This window comes from Corvus brachyrhynchos, unplaced genomic scaffold (genome assembly GCF_000691975.1).
Source record: "Corvus brachyrhynchos isolate BGI_N302 unplaced genomic scaffold, ASM69197v1 scaffold94, whole genome shotgun sequence".
NCBI classification, from domain to species: domain Eukaryota; kingdom Metazoa; phylum Chordata; class Aves; order Passeriformes; family Corvidae; genus Corvus; species Corvus brachyrhynchos.
Genome location: NW_008238330.1, coordinates 8,061,561 through 8,077,818, shown reverse-complemented (window position 1 = coordinate 8,077,818; position 16,258 = coordinate 8,061,561). Strand labels below are relative to the sequence as shown.

Sequence of the window (16,258 nt, the reverse complement as noted above, 5' to 3'; positions counted from 1 at the left end):
TGGTGTCTTGGGCCCGTCCAAGACCTACGCCCCTGCCATAAATTTGGCTTAACCTGCTGGTTAAATTGCATTTATGGTTGCTCTGCAGTGCTGGAGTGATGCAGAGCAGCCAGCATGTAGCAGTGACCTGGGTTTTTACAGTAATTGTATGTGTTGCTGCAGCTGCACTTTAGGGCCTGATTCTCATTTGCTGATTTCACACTGTCTTGGTGAGAGTGAGTCCTCATTTATACTGATAAGACTGAAGTGCCTTTATAGCTCCCATCAGATCAGGCAGAGACTTTGAAGTAAATAAACCTCTGATTTTAGACAAAAGGCTGGCGTGTAATAAAAGCTGCATGTTATTCTTCACAGGCACCTTGAATAAGGCCACAGGGAGTGAAATAAAAAGACTGGAAAGCACAGCTTCTTTTTCTTTAGTTTTATGATTTACATTTTTCTAACCCTTTGATTTTTTGGTCTCTAATTAAGTCATAAGATTGGGTGAGGTGGGTACTAGCATGTACTAGACGGCCACCTGTGTCACCTAATGAACTGAGCTACTAATTATAGGTGGAGCTGACTTCAGAGGGATACTTTAAGTAAGGAATTTGAAGTAGCAAAATTTTACTAAAAGAAACACCCAAAGTATTTGTTTTCTGCACCTCTTTAATGGCAGGGATAACCAGAAGGGTTGACACCACTGGGATAAGGTAGGCAATAAATGGAATATTTTTGCTGCCTGCTGTCGCACATCCTCTATTGACATTCCTTAATGTGCTCCATGACCTTGGGAAATCACTGCCTTTTTGCCATAGCAAGATCACCCTATAAGGTACAGTGATTCTGTCTGCTCATGGTGTTTCATTGATTCTCAGCATTTTGGGGTGAAAGATGAATTAGACTAATCATCTTGTTTGGTGTAGTACATAGTAGCCTCTTTTAGAGAACCTGTAGGCAAAATTGATTTTCTGCAGTGGCAGAATTTTGTCTTCTCTGAGGTTACCACCTCTTTCTCTGCCGTTTGTCCTTCTGTCACCATGAGAAGTGATTCCTGAGCTGTGCAGTTCATGGGGCAGCTCCTCAAGACCCCGAGGATATTTTAACAAGCACATCATGTAGGTAGTTGTTCATTTAATTAACATGGATTTCTTCGGTGCAGCACATTTTCTGTACGAGACTGGGTAGCAGTCATGAATTACTGTCTAAGTGGGGTTTAAACACCATTTACTTGGGCTTCTGGATTATTCAAAGACTGTTTTCTACTGTGTTCCTTCAAGGGAAAAAGGATGTATTGAATCACAAGGACCTCTCCTGAAGCAAAAGAGCAGACTGCTGGCCCCACATTTTATCTTCTGAATTGCAAGAAATGGTAGCCTTGGGTTTGGTTTGCTTGCAATACCTTTTGTCTTTTAATTTTTTTTTTCCAGAATAAGGAAGTGACGTGCAAAAGGGAGAAGTGTCCAGTGCTCTCCAAGGACTGTGCTCTCGTCATTAAGCAGAGAGGAGCCTGCTGTGAGCGTTGCAAAGGTGCTGTTCCCTTCCTGTTTTCCCTCTTTTTAAAATGTTACCAGTGCACATTTAGGTTGCCAAAGATAGGACAAAATTCGTAGCTTCTCAGCTGGGACTTGGCTGTCACCAGAGGCAAGAAGAGGGCAGTAACCATAACTGAAATATATACGGTTACAACACTGAGGGAAATACATAAATTCACATATTTGTCCTGCAATTATTAGTTCTTGCACAGCAACGATCCTTTAGAAATACATCTTTATTCTTCATTGCCATGTTGTCAGTTTTTAAAGAGTTACCCCCATTCTAACTTTATCAGAAGTATTTTAGGTCAACATCAATCTGCTAGTAGTCACTGGTCAGTAAGTAAGAATCTCTTTAACTTTTTATGTGGTTAGACAGAATAGGAATAATACTTTAGAGTAGTAAAGAGCAGGGTAATTATCCATGGCTATTCCCATTTCTCCTCATACTGGAAACAAACCAAGCAAATTTGATTCAGTTTATTAAACATGTCCTGATTCAAGCAATAGTATTGTGGACATTTTTATGAAAGCCAAATAAGCAACAGTCTGAACATTATACATTTATTTATTGACCAATATTGTATATTCCAAGATGTTTAAAACAATATAATTATCGAATTTAAAAAAAAATGTGTAAGCATGCATGGCATGTATCTGCTATGTAACATGTATCATGCTATGTAACAGCATGAAAAATATGCAAGATGTGTAAGCATGCATGGCATGTATCTGCTATGTTTAACAGCATGAAAAATATGCAAATAGATGAAGTTGAAAAGTAGTCCTTTTTTTTTATATTGATGCAGTAAGTAATATGTGCTAAACCACTGATTTTGCTGAGTGACTGCTGACACAATCAATGAGGTGGAGAATGTCAGATTCAGACAGCTTTACTTTATTTCTCCTCTGTCTTTTTAATTCTCCACTGGTGATTGTGTGGTATTGAGAGGGAGATAGGACAGGATAAATGGTTGGGAAATAAAAGCATTTCTTGCCTTCCCAGAGGAAATGCAGGAAAACAGATTACTCTGAAATTCAGATGGAAGAGACATGATGGATGAGTATTTTTCCTGGAAGGTTGCAGGGGTGTATTAGATGCTGTGCTTATGATTTGCTTCTGTGCTGCAGCTTTGGAATAGTTTTGGCAAGCCCCAGTTTGAGGATTTGTCTGGAAACATGACGCTTAAAAGAGGAGGAAATGAACTGGAAAAAAATTAAAGCATTACTGAAACAATAAGAATTTGAAATTACAGATTTTACACAAATTACATGTAATTTACTTCTTTTGTCAAATTGTGTTTACTGTCAGCTTTGTAGGAAGAGGTTGCTAAGTGTCAGTTGGATAAGGATGGAGTTTGAGTTTTCATTTTCATAATGGGATGTGTATTTGCTCAACAGTCTGAAAATTCTATATACATGCATATGCATATGTGCCTGCATGCATGCATAATTAAAAAAATGAATGTTTCAAAGCTGAGGATACAAGCAATATTTTAATTCAGACTCCTTTTTAAGATTTTCTGTTTATCCTGAATTGGGGTGGGTACCTACAGAACATTATTGATAGGCTTGAGCCTGGCATCTGCAGATTGGTATGCTTGACATCTCTATTCAAAAATAGAATCAGGAGGCACATGGATACTTGAGATAGAAGAGGGATGAATTAGCTACGGTCCTTTCAATGTATCGATGGACAGAGAGATCCCACTAATAGGCATCCAACAAGATCCCTCACAAGGAAACTGCTGAAGAAACTAAGCAGCCCTGAGTTTGTAGAGGTATTCTTCTCATCAGCAAATAAATAACAAATGTATGATTGCTTTCGTAGTAAAAAAATGTTGCGAACATATCCTTGCAAAGATCTCAACTTGTTAAAGTGCTCAGAAATTATCTAGAAAAGGGGTGAAAAGGGACAGGAGGTTTGCTGCTCGTGACCTGATCTCTGTAGCACAGTAAAGCAAGAGGATGGCCTGTGAGGAGCTGCAGAAGGTGCTCAAGGCACTGAACAACTGATGACAAAGCAGCAAAGGAAGTTAAGGTGGATGGGAATAAATGAGTGAACACAGGACAAAACAGTCCTAACTTTACAAATACAATACTGGGCTCTGAGTTGACAATAACTGAATGTCAATCGTTTCCGAGTGTTATAAAAGATACTTCTGTGGCGTGATCAACTCTACCCTCAGCAGTTCTCTAAAGGAAAAATTGAATGCTGAGTTTGTTAGGAAAGGAGCAAAGTACAAACCAAAATGCCCTGTTTTCCCTCTGAATCAGACAGGCTGCTTCTTCCTGCCCTTCTGGAGGCTAAAGTAGAGCTATGGACCTTGCTGTGTATTTTTCACGCTTCCTGAGGTGTCGCTTAGTAGCTGCTATCAGACAGAAGACTATTGACTAGAAGGATTCTTAGTCTGATTTAAGATGGCAGTTCCTATGTGCTTAAAATGCAAGAAGAACATTAAGTCTCTCCATTTAAACAAAAAAAGCTCTCAAGGACTGAGTTTTCAAAGTATATGTGAAATTTCTGAGTAGGTTTTTCTGCGCTTTCTTGAAGGTAATGCAAAATATGCACCCATTTAACTCCCACAGTCTTGACACCACACACTGTCACCAGGTTGTTCCGGGGGAGGCTGCTTGCTCTCCCACCGCTCTGAGCACCTGCTGAAGCTCCTGCTCTGTTCTGTGTAACATCTAAAATGAGTGTCCCATGGGGAGTAACTGGGGAATCAAAGCTGCAAATACCAGCCTGGCAGAGTAGCACTTCAGCTACTCCCTTTGGTGTCCCAGCAGCTCCCCAGCACTCCCCACACGAAGCTCAGCTGCAGCCGGGACTTGGCCCTGCAGCACTTGTTCTCAGTTACTACTTTGTCAAGCTGCCAGAATGCCCATGGGGAATGCAAGCAGGAAAAGGGAAACAGGGATTTTGGTTTTTTTTTTTTTTTTTTTCTTTTTACTAGCTGCATTTCATCTAAACGTGAACAAAATGTTACCAAGGAAAGACATCAGAACTTGATGGCTTTTTTCTTGGCTTTGTTCCCAAAGCCTGGGAGAGCTTAATCAGGCCTTACAGGCTCTTGCCAGCTCTCTTTGATAGCTTCACGTCTTCCTACCTTGTGAAGAAATGTATGAATGAGTGAGTGAATGAATGAATGGCTGCTGTCATCTGAGTGCAGCATCAGGAGGATAACATTAGGACCAAAGGGCATGTTCCAGAACGGGCTTGTGTAGGAAGGAAACCACAACTCATGAGTCATTTGTGACATCTCTGCTAGTGCATTTTATTCTATCATGAGGAGCACAAGGTCATTCCTTGTTCATTGCAGGGGAGTTGGACTAGATGACCTTTAAAGGTCCCTTCCAACCCAAACTATTCTATGATTATATCTGCAGCAGTGCACACAGCTGAACTCTCCTATTTAGAGCTTTGCATACAGGAGAAACTGAATTGCTGGTAGAGAACTTTTCCTGAAAATGGTTGTGTGCTGAGCATAAATCCCTTGCTTCCGTTCAGGTATTTGTATGCTACTTAGATAATTTCTAGCACTTCTTTTTTTCATATTTCTTAATAAACAGAAAAAGAAAGGAAGAGCAGCTAGTACAACTTTTGCAATCAGAAAATTCACTGGTGGAAAGTAGCATATTAAGAGATTTGGCTTTACTTTGTCACAGAATCACAGAATATCCTGAGCTAGAAGGATCCCACAAGGATCATCAAATTCTGACTCCAGGCCCTGCACAGGATAAGAATGTGCCTGAGAATATTGTCCATGTGCTGCTTGAACTCTGTCAGGCTTTGTGCTGTTACCACTTCCATGGGGAGCTGTTCCAGTGCCCAACCACCCTCTGGGTGAAGAATCTTTTCCTAATATCCAACCTAAACCTCCCCTGACACAGCTTCATTCCCTCGGGTCCTGTCACTGGTCACCACAGAGAAGAGATCTGTGCCTGCCCTCCCTACCCCTCCACTTCCCCTTGTGAGGAAGTTGTAGACTGCAATGATGGCTAAGATTTAAATTAAGATTTAAGGTTTAAATCCTCCAGACTAGCCATGTGTTTTAACACTGTTCTTGACTTTAGGCCCATAGGATGTCGATTGTTAAGTCGGTGGGGCAAAGCTCACTTTGGCTGTGTTTTTGTGAAAAGTCTGAAACAGAGAAATGTGGGTCCATGCTTATGGCTCCCTACTGCAAGGAGAATGCAGGTGACTCAGTCTAATAGGAAGAGTTTTCAGATATAATCATAGAATAGTTTGGGTTGGGAGGGACCTTTAAACATTATTCTTTTCACAGATATTTACTATAGTTTATAAAATATACCATTTACCTCTAGCATGCTATTCATTTTGAAAATACTAAAAAATTAAGCCCTCTCATTACTTTTGCATAGGATAAATAGGCCACTTTTCATTTCTTGGGGTTTTTTTTAATATATTTAATGAAAACCTATGAGGTCACTGAGATTATAGAAATAGATTTGGCAGCATTATCTTATTTAGTTGGATGGAGACCTGTCACTTAGATATAGAGCTCTCTACACATCGAATAATAAGTTATTTGCACTCTGAAGTGGTATTACTGGCTCAGGACTGCATAAAGTTTTTATTTCTAAAATTGTGCACCATATTCTACTGTCTTATCCTAAGAATCTGAATCTTCTATGGATGTGCAAAGACAAAGTTCGTGGGAATTTGTTTTTCAACAAAGAAAACTTGTTCAGAATTTTCTTTCACTTCCCGTGTGCACTTTTGCATTTTCTGTCCTTGTTAACTTTTGAGAATTACTGAGGTTTTTTTGTTGTGGTTGGTTTTTTGGTTTTCTTTTTGTAATTAATTATTGATCCTAGAAATTCTTGTGCTGTGCTCCATTGATATGGAATCTGTCAGAAAATGGAATCCCAGCCCAGGCAACAACAGTCTACTGAATATTGAATATCCAAAGATATCATAGTTAATTGTGCATTTCATGGAAAGTATATCAAATACTTTGGTTGAGGATTGCAGCCAATTTCAACTATTAGGGCTTGCAGAGGAAGTTAGAGGGAGGTTATGAGATTATCAGTGTTCTGGCTGCTCTACTAACACTCTGCAGGATCCATATGTACCTCTGGCACTTTGTTTGCCTTTGGACTCCCCTAGTATGAGGTGCATGAAGTGCCTGACACCACTTTGGTGTCCTGTTGCAAGGCTGACTGGGGGGACCTTTTTGTGGGGCCCCAGTGGAGCACTGCAGCCCACCCTTGCATGCTCTAAGGCAAGCTGTCTGAGACAAAGGATAATACATGGATGGAGGGGGATGGGATGTGAAGGTAATATATGTATTTTCCTACAGAAATCTCTTTCACCTTCACCTGAATAATCTAGTCCTGGCTTCTGTCATGGGCTGGTTATGGAAAGACATGGTTTGAGGACACAATCAAGCCTAAACTTTTCTACTGGCCCTTCTCACTGCTTCTGAGTCTCTTGGTAGAGTGTTCCAGCTCTGAATCCGAAGGTCTGTTTCTTGAGGCTGGAAGTACAGGTTCATCTCAGTATTCATTCAGATTTTAGCTTTGTATTTCAAGAAAAGGCAGAGGTTTTGAAGCAGTGACAAATAGCCAGTAGGGACAGTACCATTCAGTATCATCACAGTGACAGTTTTGATTACTTCTGGTTGTGCCTAAGAAAAGATCTCTATCTCTCCATCCTTACTTTGAGCTGACTCTTCTTACAAAGGTCTTAGCACATACATTTGACATCTCTTGAATGTCTGATGTATGCTGCTGAGTTCAGTAGTGTCTCAAATTTCAGATGCTCGTATTACCTTGGTGAATATCATTTTCCATTTATGTAAGAAACATTTAATGAACAGTCTTGTCATGTTGTCATAAACACTTTTTCAGTCAAATATCAGTTATCCAGATCTTCACATTGATAATTTTACATGTAATGCTTCTCTGGAACAAAATGATAAACACCTTAGGACGTGTAGTACTGGAATAAGAATTTTTTTACTGTTTAATTTTGAAGGTGTAAGCTGTACAGATCATGGATGATTTTGCTGTTGTGAGAAAAGTGGGTACAAGAGCAAGTAATTGTGTCACTGAGCAACATCATTCATGACAGCCCTCATGCCCATGAGAGGTGACAATTCTCCAGCTGCCAGGCTTGGTGAGCACATCAAGTATCAGCTCAAGATTCAATGGCAGCTCTAACTATGCCATTTTGGATGGCAAGGTGCCTAGGAACCCTGCAGGACAACTTTTTTTCCACCCTATATGTGGAACACAAGACATTTGGGAAGGTAAAATTCAGTTCCAGTTGTGTGCAAGGGGCAAAAAGAGCCCTGGGAAGAGTTGAAGTCTTCGTTTCTGCTGCTATTTGCTCAGTGAATATGGGCTGCCTCACATCCTACATGTGTGAACTGTGCGGTCCTAGCACAGCTCAGCCCCATGACTTCTTCACTCTGCTCTGTTGGGCGGCCTTTATATGGCCCCTGTGCATCCCTTGGGTATTGTAATTGCCATGGCTCAGCTGCAAATAGGTTTGCTTGTACTTGGTTACAGAGGAAAGAGTTGGATTTTCACTGTTTAGAGCTAGACTTGATAAGCATGGGAGGTTTTGTATACGTTTTCATGCTTCTGTGTTGACAAATGAAGACCAGGGTTATTCAACAGGAAGTTTAATTTTCTGGTAGCTGTCAATGGCTCTACCATCACTAAGACATGTGAAAATATATTTCATAATAGGTATATGTGTGATTCACAGTTCTTTTATTTTGGCTATCTGATTTCATGCCAGGGGAATACTGCAGAATGTGCAAGTTATTCGTGGGGTTTTTTTGTTGTTTAGGGTTTTGGGGTTGGCTTTTTTCTTTTTTTTTTGGCTAGAATTGGTATTTAGTGTTAGCATGCCTGGATACCTCCCTGAGGATTAATTTATCAAACACTAAATAAAACATGTCTTCTGACTGTTTTCTTTTTCCTAATGTTTATTTTCCATGCCAGTAGAGAGGTTACATTTTTTAAATAGAAAGTGGAGGGAAAGCAAAAAAAGAGACTTAATAGGAGAAGAAAGATGCTGAAGAAATGAGGGATGAGGAGCCAGTCTATTGTGCACCAATCTGTCTCTTTCTCTTGGGAGAATAAGGAAATGACTTGTCTATAAAATTCTCATTAGACTAAAATAAGCACAAGTTTCTTCTGGAATCTAATTAGGCAATGTCAAATTGAGTAATAAAGGGTTGTTTTTTAATGAACTCCTGAGGACACTGGCTGAGCTTTAGCACTACTAAACTGTCTCTTAGAGTCAATTTCCCTATCTTCATGGTACTATTATATGGTTGGGTATCTGGGGAAGAAGAAAAAAGGGTCATTTATCAAAGTTGTAGGATTTGGAAAGACAAATGGCTTCCTGATCATCAACTTGTCCACATGCCAATAGCAAAATTTGCTATAATTTGCCTCTTTTGTTATTCCAGTCCAGTTCTCTGCAAGGGTGCTTGTTTTAGAATGAAATTGTTCTTTCAAATTAAATTGGCCAAGAGTTGGTTTATTATAATTGAAACAAAGGTGCCAAGTATGGCATGCACAACATTGAAACAAAGTAGCTAAATAAGTATATTAAGAATTATTTAGGGGTTTTTTTTTTTTTGGTTTTTTTTTTTTTTTTTTTTTGTGCCAGAAGGACTCAATCTGGAGGATCATTTTGCATTTAAGAGGTGACTAGAAGGTAATTAGCATTAGTTTCTACTGCATATGCAACAATTGACCAACTTCAAAGTATTCAGTGGTTTGGTTAGATTCAGATAAGCAACTTTAGGCTTGCATGTTTATCCAGGACTTATCTGAACTATTTGGGTTGAAGGACGTAATGGCAACAAAACCTACAACTAACTGAAAGTTAATATTTTACGTTAGTAAAACACCAGCTATTTTTAAAGAAAGGAGCAGGAAAGACTGAAAAATTAGGACACACTCCTTGACTGATATGAATCACTTTAGCATTTTTAAAATTGATGTAGACCACTAATATTTAACTTCCTTCCATATGTGGAATCCTAAAGGTTTTCGTTATGGGGTATGTGAGTCAGGATCAAATTTACTTGTTAATGTCAAATCTTTCACATGCTCCTCAGGGTGTTCTCAGCTTTTTGGGGTCCCTTCTTGAAAACTTCCTCTGTAGCCCTTTTAAAGTTTTCTTTTAAGTAGGTATTCAGGCAGAAGTAAGTAGATAGCATTTAAGTGATAGTCCTAAGCTATGATCTTGATTTATTATTTTCTCCTGCTCTTCCTTTCAGATGGTGGATGGAAAAAGTAAGTTGATGTACTAATATTTCCCAAGGGCTTTTGGGAAGAAAAAAAAGCTTTAAAATGGCTTCTAGGAACTTCAAGTATCATACTCTGCTGTGGAAATTGACATCAGGGTCTTTGCTGATGCCTTTGAACACAAAATATTCAGTGACTTCTACTTTCCAGGCCAAATATGGTGGACTTTTAACCATGGATGAGCCAGAATGGCTTGACTGAGTTGGCACACAGAATGAGGCAGGTTACACTCAGATGAATTTAGGTGAGGCTCAGAAATTTCCATACTATGAGTAGGGGGACTAGGAAAGTCCGGCTATATGTTTGCAGGTGTCAGCTGAGAGATTTGTACGTTGAAAGGAAGGTTCAGAAAAACTAGGTGGTATGTGGGGCTTTGTTCCTTTTTCCTTTTGAAAAGTGAGTAGTGGGTGCAGCTCTGGGGCGTCCAAAGGGCAGAGTGTCAGGGCACACCTCTGGTCAGAGACAGGTTAAAGCATCACCCAGAGATTGTAAAACACTCCTTTCTTACCCTTTTCAGTTTTGCTTGACATTCAGCCTTCCCCCATCTCTCCCCAAGCCTGCTTGTTTTACTGGCTAACTCTCCCCTTCCTTCATGCTGCACCTTCTGCTAAGCATCTGCTGAAATCCAGCTCCTACCATTGGTGTTGGACTGGTGCTGCTCTGTCTCCCTCACTCAACCTGCTGGCCCATGCCAAAGCTCAAGAGCAGTCTTAGTACCTCCAATGCTTCTGCAGTCTTTTCCATTCTGGTACCTATTTTTAAATTTCCCTTTTGGTGCCTGCAGACTCTCCTTACCATGGTTGCTTCTGGTGTGCCATCCCATTGCTGCTTTCCACAGGGACAATGGCGGGTGCTGCAGGGAAGAGGATTTTGTAGCATAGCTTGGATGTGCACTTCAAGCAAGAGAAGTGCTGGCTGTGTGAGTGCACCACCTTCATGCTTTGTTGACCAGGCTAATCCTTGAGCTGAAAATTTCAGTTTAATATGCACATCTGTACATGCAGATTAGCCCAGGGTCATTAGCTTTCTTATAGAGGAAACATTTTACATTAAAGAACATAATTGCTGAGCAGATATGCAAGGTATTTTGCAGTTGCTATTTTCCAACCTAGCCCTTGATTCTTGATTCTGTTAAAACATACACACAGATATTTAACAACGCAGCTCATTCCATGTTCAGTATCTTGCACACTTGTAAACTGTTTCTCGGATTGGGACCAGTATGACCTGGGCTTCAGCAACTTGAGGATGTTAAACACATTACATAGGCTCTGCATTCATCAGGGTTTTCAGTGAGCAGTAGGTGGGACTGTGCTGCAAGATTAACTCAGTGTTTTTCAGAATGGAACTTCAAAATGCATCAGAGGAGTATTGGGCTTCACCCTCCTCTCTTGACATGTTGTCCTGCATGTATGAGAGGTCACAGAGAATTGTATTTAATGCACTGAGAATCTGAACATTTCTTTATTATTCAAAATAATTTCATAGGGACTTTGCTACTTAAAAATATGAGATTCAGATACATATTTTATACCTTTCAATGTTTGTCAAAGATGAAATTATCACAGCCAACTCTGAGACTACTGATGATTTCTTTTCAAAATATATCTGTTTCTGCTTTGGTAAGTGAAATAGCCACAGCATCTACAAGTTTCTCCCATGTTGCTCTGTATTTAGCCTGGAAAAATAATTTCTGATTACTGCAAATCCTGAAGTACAAGTCTTCTGTTGTTGAAGAACTTAAATAGAGGCAGTTAACACATTTACAAATGATCTTTATATATCATGAGTCCTTTAAATTTTGTGTTGAATTCACAATGATTTTATGGAGATTTTAAGTTCCTCTGCATTTCAGAGCTGTGACTCTTGAGTTTTCTTTTACTGTGGGCTTAAAGATTTACTGGTGTAGGGCTGATAAATTGCCTTTATTTTCAGAAGGACATAAAACGTATCCCAAAGCAGGACAGTGCACCCTACACAGCAGAGACAGACTTAGAGTAGTTGCTGAGGTAGGGTGTGGAAAGACAATGGTGCCGTGGGCATTGTTTGACTGATTATAGTTTTGCAATTCTCTAGCTCTAGGTACATGTCTGTGTTTCAAAGTCTTTAGCAAGACTCCTGTTGGTTTCATGGGCTCTTTGATCAAGCTAATTTTGAATAAAATATACTAGGAAAAAAACCTAAAAGCAATAAATGGAAAATGGGCATTTTTCCCACAGAAAATAGGGTATGTGTTATTTCCAAAATTTTTCTCAGAACCACTCCAGGTCTCCAAAGAATTATTTTTTAGTTGAAATAATTTTGCATTAATAAACTAACTCTATTAAGACAAATATTATATTTCTACTTTATGAGTATTTTCTGGTTTTGCTTCTCAGGGGACTATTTTATTATTTTCTTTTTTGGTTTTCTTTTTTTGCAAATACCAAAAAATGGCAAAAGACAAAACCAAAAAGGAAGGGAAACTAGTAGGAACATCTAATCAAAAAAGTGAAAATTAATGTTTGTTTTGGTGTTTGCTTTTTTCCAGATGGCTCTATGAAAATTCATTTTGCACAAAATAAATGTGGGTTGATCCAGTGCACAGGCAAACAAACCTGTTTTCTGTTAACAAAGTTGTCATGCAGCACACAAAGACTAATAAAGCCAAACTCTATGAGAGTCCAAAATGTCTCCCCATGGAGATTCACCACACACACAAAGGAACTTGATGGCTTTTAGTTTATGTGGATGGTGATCCCTCCTGTCATGAACGTGAAAAGGCATAAAGGGAGAGGTAGCTCTGCCAGTGTCAACTCATCCATGCTGAGCTGTGCTTGCTGAAGAGCTCTCCCGAGGGCTTTGGTTAATGGACGAAGATAGCATGGCCAAGCTAGATGATGAATGCTTCCAGCTCTTCTTTTACCCTCTCTCCTCCCTCTCCCCATTCCAGGGCTTGAGTAACTGAGTAGTTCCTGAATAGGCTGCGGAATAAGCACTGACATCCATTTTTAAGTGAGCTATCACTGATTTTGGTTTGTCTTGACCACTCAGAGTTAGTGAGGAGTTTGGGCAGTTGTGCATCAGCAGCAGGTGTCCAGGGCAGTGCTGACAGTCCTCTCAGGACACTATCCTCCTTGTTCATCCCAGCTCTCAGCTCTACCTCTTCTGTTAACCCAGGGGAGAGGGTGGGTTGCATTTTGGATGCTGCCTTGTGATCCTCATCAGCAGCATCCCACAACATTATGTTCAGCTGAACTGATGTGCTTCTCTCTCGTCCTCTAGATTGCAGTTTTGGAGGAAATACATACAACAGCTCCATGAAATGGCACCTCCCCAGCAATCCCTGTGTTACATACCAGTGCCAGGTAAGGATGTCATAAAAATCGTGCTAATTGAGTTGTAAGCTTTTCCCAGGAAATCCCGAGCCTTCATTTATCCAATCCAAATAACCTGAAATATTTTATGCCCAAAGCACAATATGGACTTTGCATTTAAAGTAATTTAAATTCACTCAGATGCAGCCAGCTATAACCAAACATTCCAAAGTACAGGTTTTAAGTGACTTGAGTACCCCGATACCCAAACTTTGCTGAAGGAGAGGTACACAGCCATGCCATTTCCTGCTGTCTTGACATTGAAGTAAGTCCTCTTTTCTTCAGCATTCTAAGCCTTTTGTGAGATACAAATTATTTTAGTAATTGGACACTTCTGTGTGTATGTGTCCATAGGTTTTACCTTTCTTTAAGAAAACCCTACAGCCAAATCTTTTTTCTGGGCTCCTGCACTGTTAACACAGTGGTATTTTTGGTAGCTTGGCTATCTGCAACCATAACATTTTCAAGATTGTCGCTTGTCAGGCTCAAACCAAGTAATTATGTAGGCGATTTTAGCTTATGTATATAAATAGGTCTGCCATTTTTGCTGACAATTTGATCTGGTTTTAATAGTAGCACTCAGGCAGCTACTCAGAATGGCAGTTGGGAAGAGGAGATTAGTGAGTATGAAGAGCTTCTACTAAGAGAAGAAAGTTTTAAGAGTTTTTTTTCTCTTTTTCTGTAATACTTCTGCTCTGTGAAACCAACTCATTTTTGAGAAAAAGTACACTGAGAAGACTGAAGCTGGAGCAGTATTCTGTATCCTTGCACTTAATGAAAAGAAACTCACTACATGAATTTAGATACACTGCGTGAAATTATCAGTTCTTTATTGCCTGTTTCAGTGTCTAAATGCAAAACTGGGTGATCCTGTTTACCCTAGATCCACAAATTTAAAAACAATTTTGCCTTGCCTCAAACAGCTGCAAGGAGAAAAAAAGCATAGAGCCTCACACACGAGTTTGTTCAGGAGGACTCTTGACTTCTTGAATAAGTACAGGAAATGTTAATTTACTAATACTTATCAGGCAAAATATCAAAGATAAGCGTCTCCCCTCTGCAGAACAAGATGCTTTTATCTGCTTTCTAAGTCTATTTTCCTCCAATAGGAGAGGGAGGAGAATGCCCTGTGTCTGGCCTGTTTTCACCAGAGCTGCATGGCAGATTACTGAGGTAAAGGATTCCTGATAAAGCAGGATTCCTTTTCCTAAGAGGATGCTTGGTTTTTTACCTGATGCATTTTAAGGCAAATCCCATGTCTGGAGTCAGGGAGACTCCAGACAAGTGGATCTTTTGACTGTGGATTAATCTGAATCCTGATACCAGGCAGCGGTACGGAAAGAAAAGAAGTTTTGAAACCCAGTGCTTTGCAGCATGTGCTGGGCTTTAATTCTACTGTCAGTAATTGTGAATCTTTGCATGTTAAAGCAACCACAATGCTAACAATGCATGTGTTTGATCTGCTTCTTTTTCAGGAAGGAGTGATAGTAGAGTCAGAAGTACAGTGTGTTGTTCATTGCAAAAACCCTTCCAAACTCAGGGGAATGTGTTGTCCTGTGTGTCCAGGTGAGATTTCATGGTTAAGATGCTGTTCTACAAATCCAGTGTATTTCTACTGATACCCATCATCACCTGGGAGGCTGCCTTTAACTTCTCTGTTATACTTAACAAGTTATGAAAATGTGGGCTGGTGACTCACAATGCACAAAGTCACACAAGATACGTTTAATGTTTTAGTAGAGTACATGCAGACCAGGGGATGCATAGGCAATATCCTATGCCAATATCCATAGGTGTGTTTATGTCATTTTTCAGAGGGTCTGCAAGGTGGGTTTGCATGACTGATGACTATGATTTTGTTAAGAGGGGAAGGATAAGAGTAATTGTAAAAAAAAGAGATTCGCTTTTTGAAGGGGAGTGAGAATGGGTTGCCTTTGTGAAGCAGAGTGGCAAATTACCAGGTTTCTTAGGTTAATTTGATTTCATCAGAGATTTTGTAGGTAAGCACTGCTCCAGCTGTGATATAATGGATTTATGATATTTTGATTAGTTATAATATCTATTAATATCTAATATAAACTCAGGGAGTAAGAATGAATTATTAAAAATAGACTAAAAAAGTGTTTTAAAGACACTCCTAATGGGAGACTTAGCATAGCCTTGACTTCATTTTTTGTAGAAGGATGTTTTCTTTCCCCTGCAAAAAAAGATATTTAGGGTTTCTCAAGGATTTGTTAAGGATTATGAAGTGATTTGTTTTCTTCTAAAGTGATCCTCTCTCTACAACTACCTGAAAGGAGGTTGTAGCAAGGTGGGGATTGGTTTCTTCTCCCAGGCAACCAGTCACAGGACAAGAGAACAGTTGCCAGCTGCTCAAGGGGAGGTTTGGCCTCCTCTGAGGACAACAGGAGGAATTTCAGCATGAAAAGGTTGTTAAACCTTGTAATGGACTGCCCAGGGTGTTGAAGTCAGTATCCCTGAAGTGGTTCAAGAAATGACTACATGTGGCACTTAGTGCAATGGTCTACTTGTTTAGATGGTAATCACTCAAAGGTTGGACTTGATATCTTGGAGGTCTTTTCCAACTGAAACAATTCCATGATTCTGTATCAGAGAGGATGGTACAATTTACTTTTCATATTGTTGTACAGTGGGGTGTGTTAGAGAGAAAAGGCAGCATTCTATCTTGAGCTAAACTTATTCAAATGCTGTTTTCCAGGTTGTGTATTTGAAGGGAGACTTTACAATGAAGGAGAAGAATTTAAGCCTGAAGGAAATAAATGTACTAAGTGCTCTTGTATTGTAAGTATTTGCCTTTTGGCATTGTATCTCCCTGTATGAACTTCAAAAGGCACATTTTTATTGCCATAACAAAGCAAAAATATAAGTAATTCAACACTATTATGCATTCTTCTCTTGGAATTCAGGTCTCTGTTGAAGAATTTGTGGCATTAATACACTGTATCACTCACATTTTGAATATATAATCTTTTTTGTGACCTTACACTGTATGCAGGTGGAGCAGGTGTTGAATAAGTGGTGCATTTTTTGTGATAGGATCATGCAGGAGGAGACAGAAATCTTTTT

General features: G+C 39.6%; 1 protein-coding gene across 1 annotated transcript in view; it reads left to right on the top strand.

Annotated features, from left to right (window-relative positions):
- The window catches only part of LOC108446803 (BMP-binding endothelial regulator protein-like), a 38,716-nt gene extending 22,689 nt beyond the window's left edge, over positions 1 to 16,027 (top strand). Inside the window, exons 3-6 of the mRNA XM_017734462.1 lie at positions 1,410 to 1,509; positions 13,080 to 13,162; positions 14,647 to 14,737; positions 15,891 to 16,027. Of these exons, the coding sequence (XP_017589951.1) occupies positions 1,410 to 1,509; positions 13,080 to 13,162; positions 14,647 to 14,737; positions 15,891 to 16,012 (396 nt within the window). The 3' untranslated portion in view covers positions 16,013 to 16,027. The remainder of the gene's footprint in view (positions 1 to 1,409; positions 1,510 to 13,079; positions 13,163 to 14,646; positions 14,738 to 15,890) is intronic.
- Positions 16,028 to 16,258: the final 231 nt, after the last annotated feature.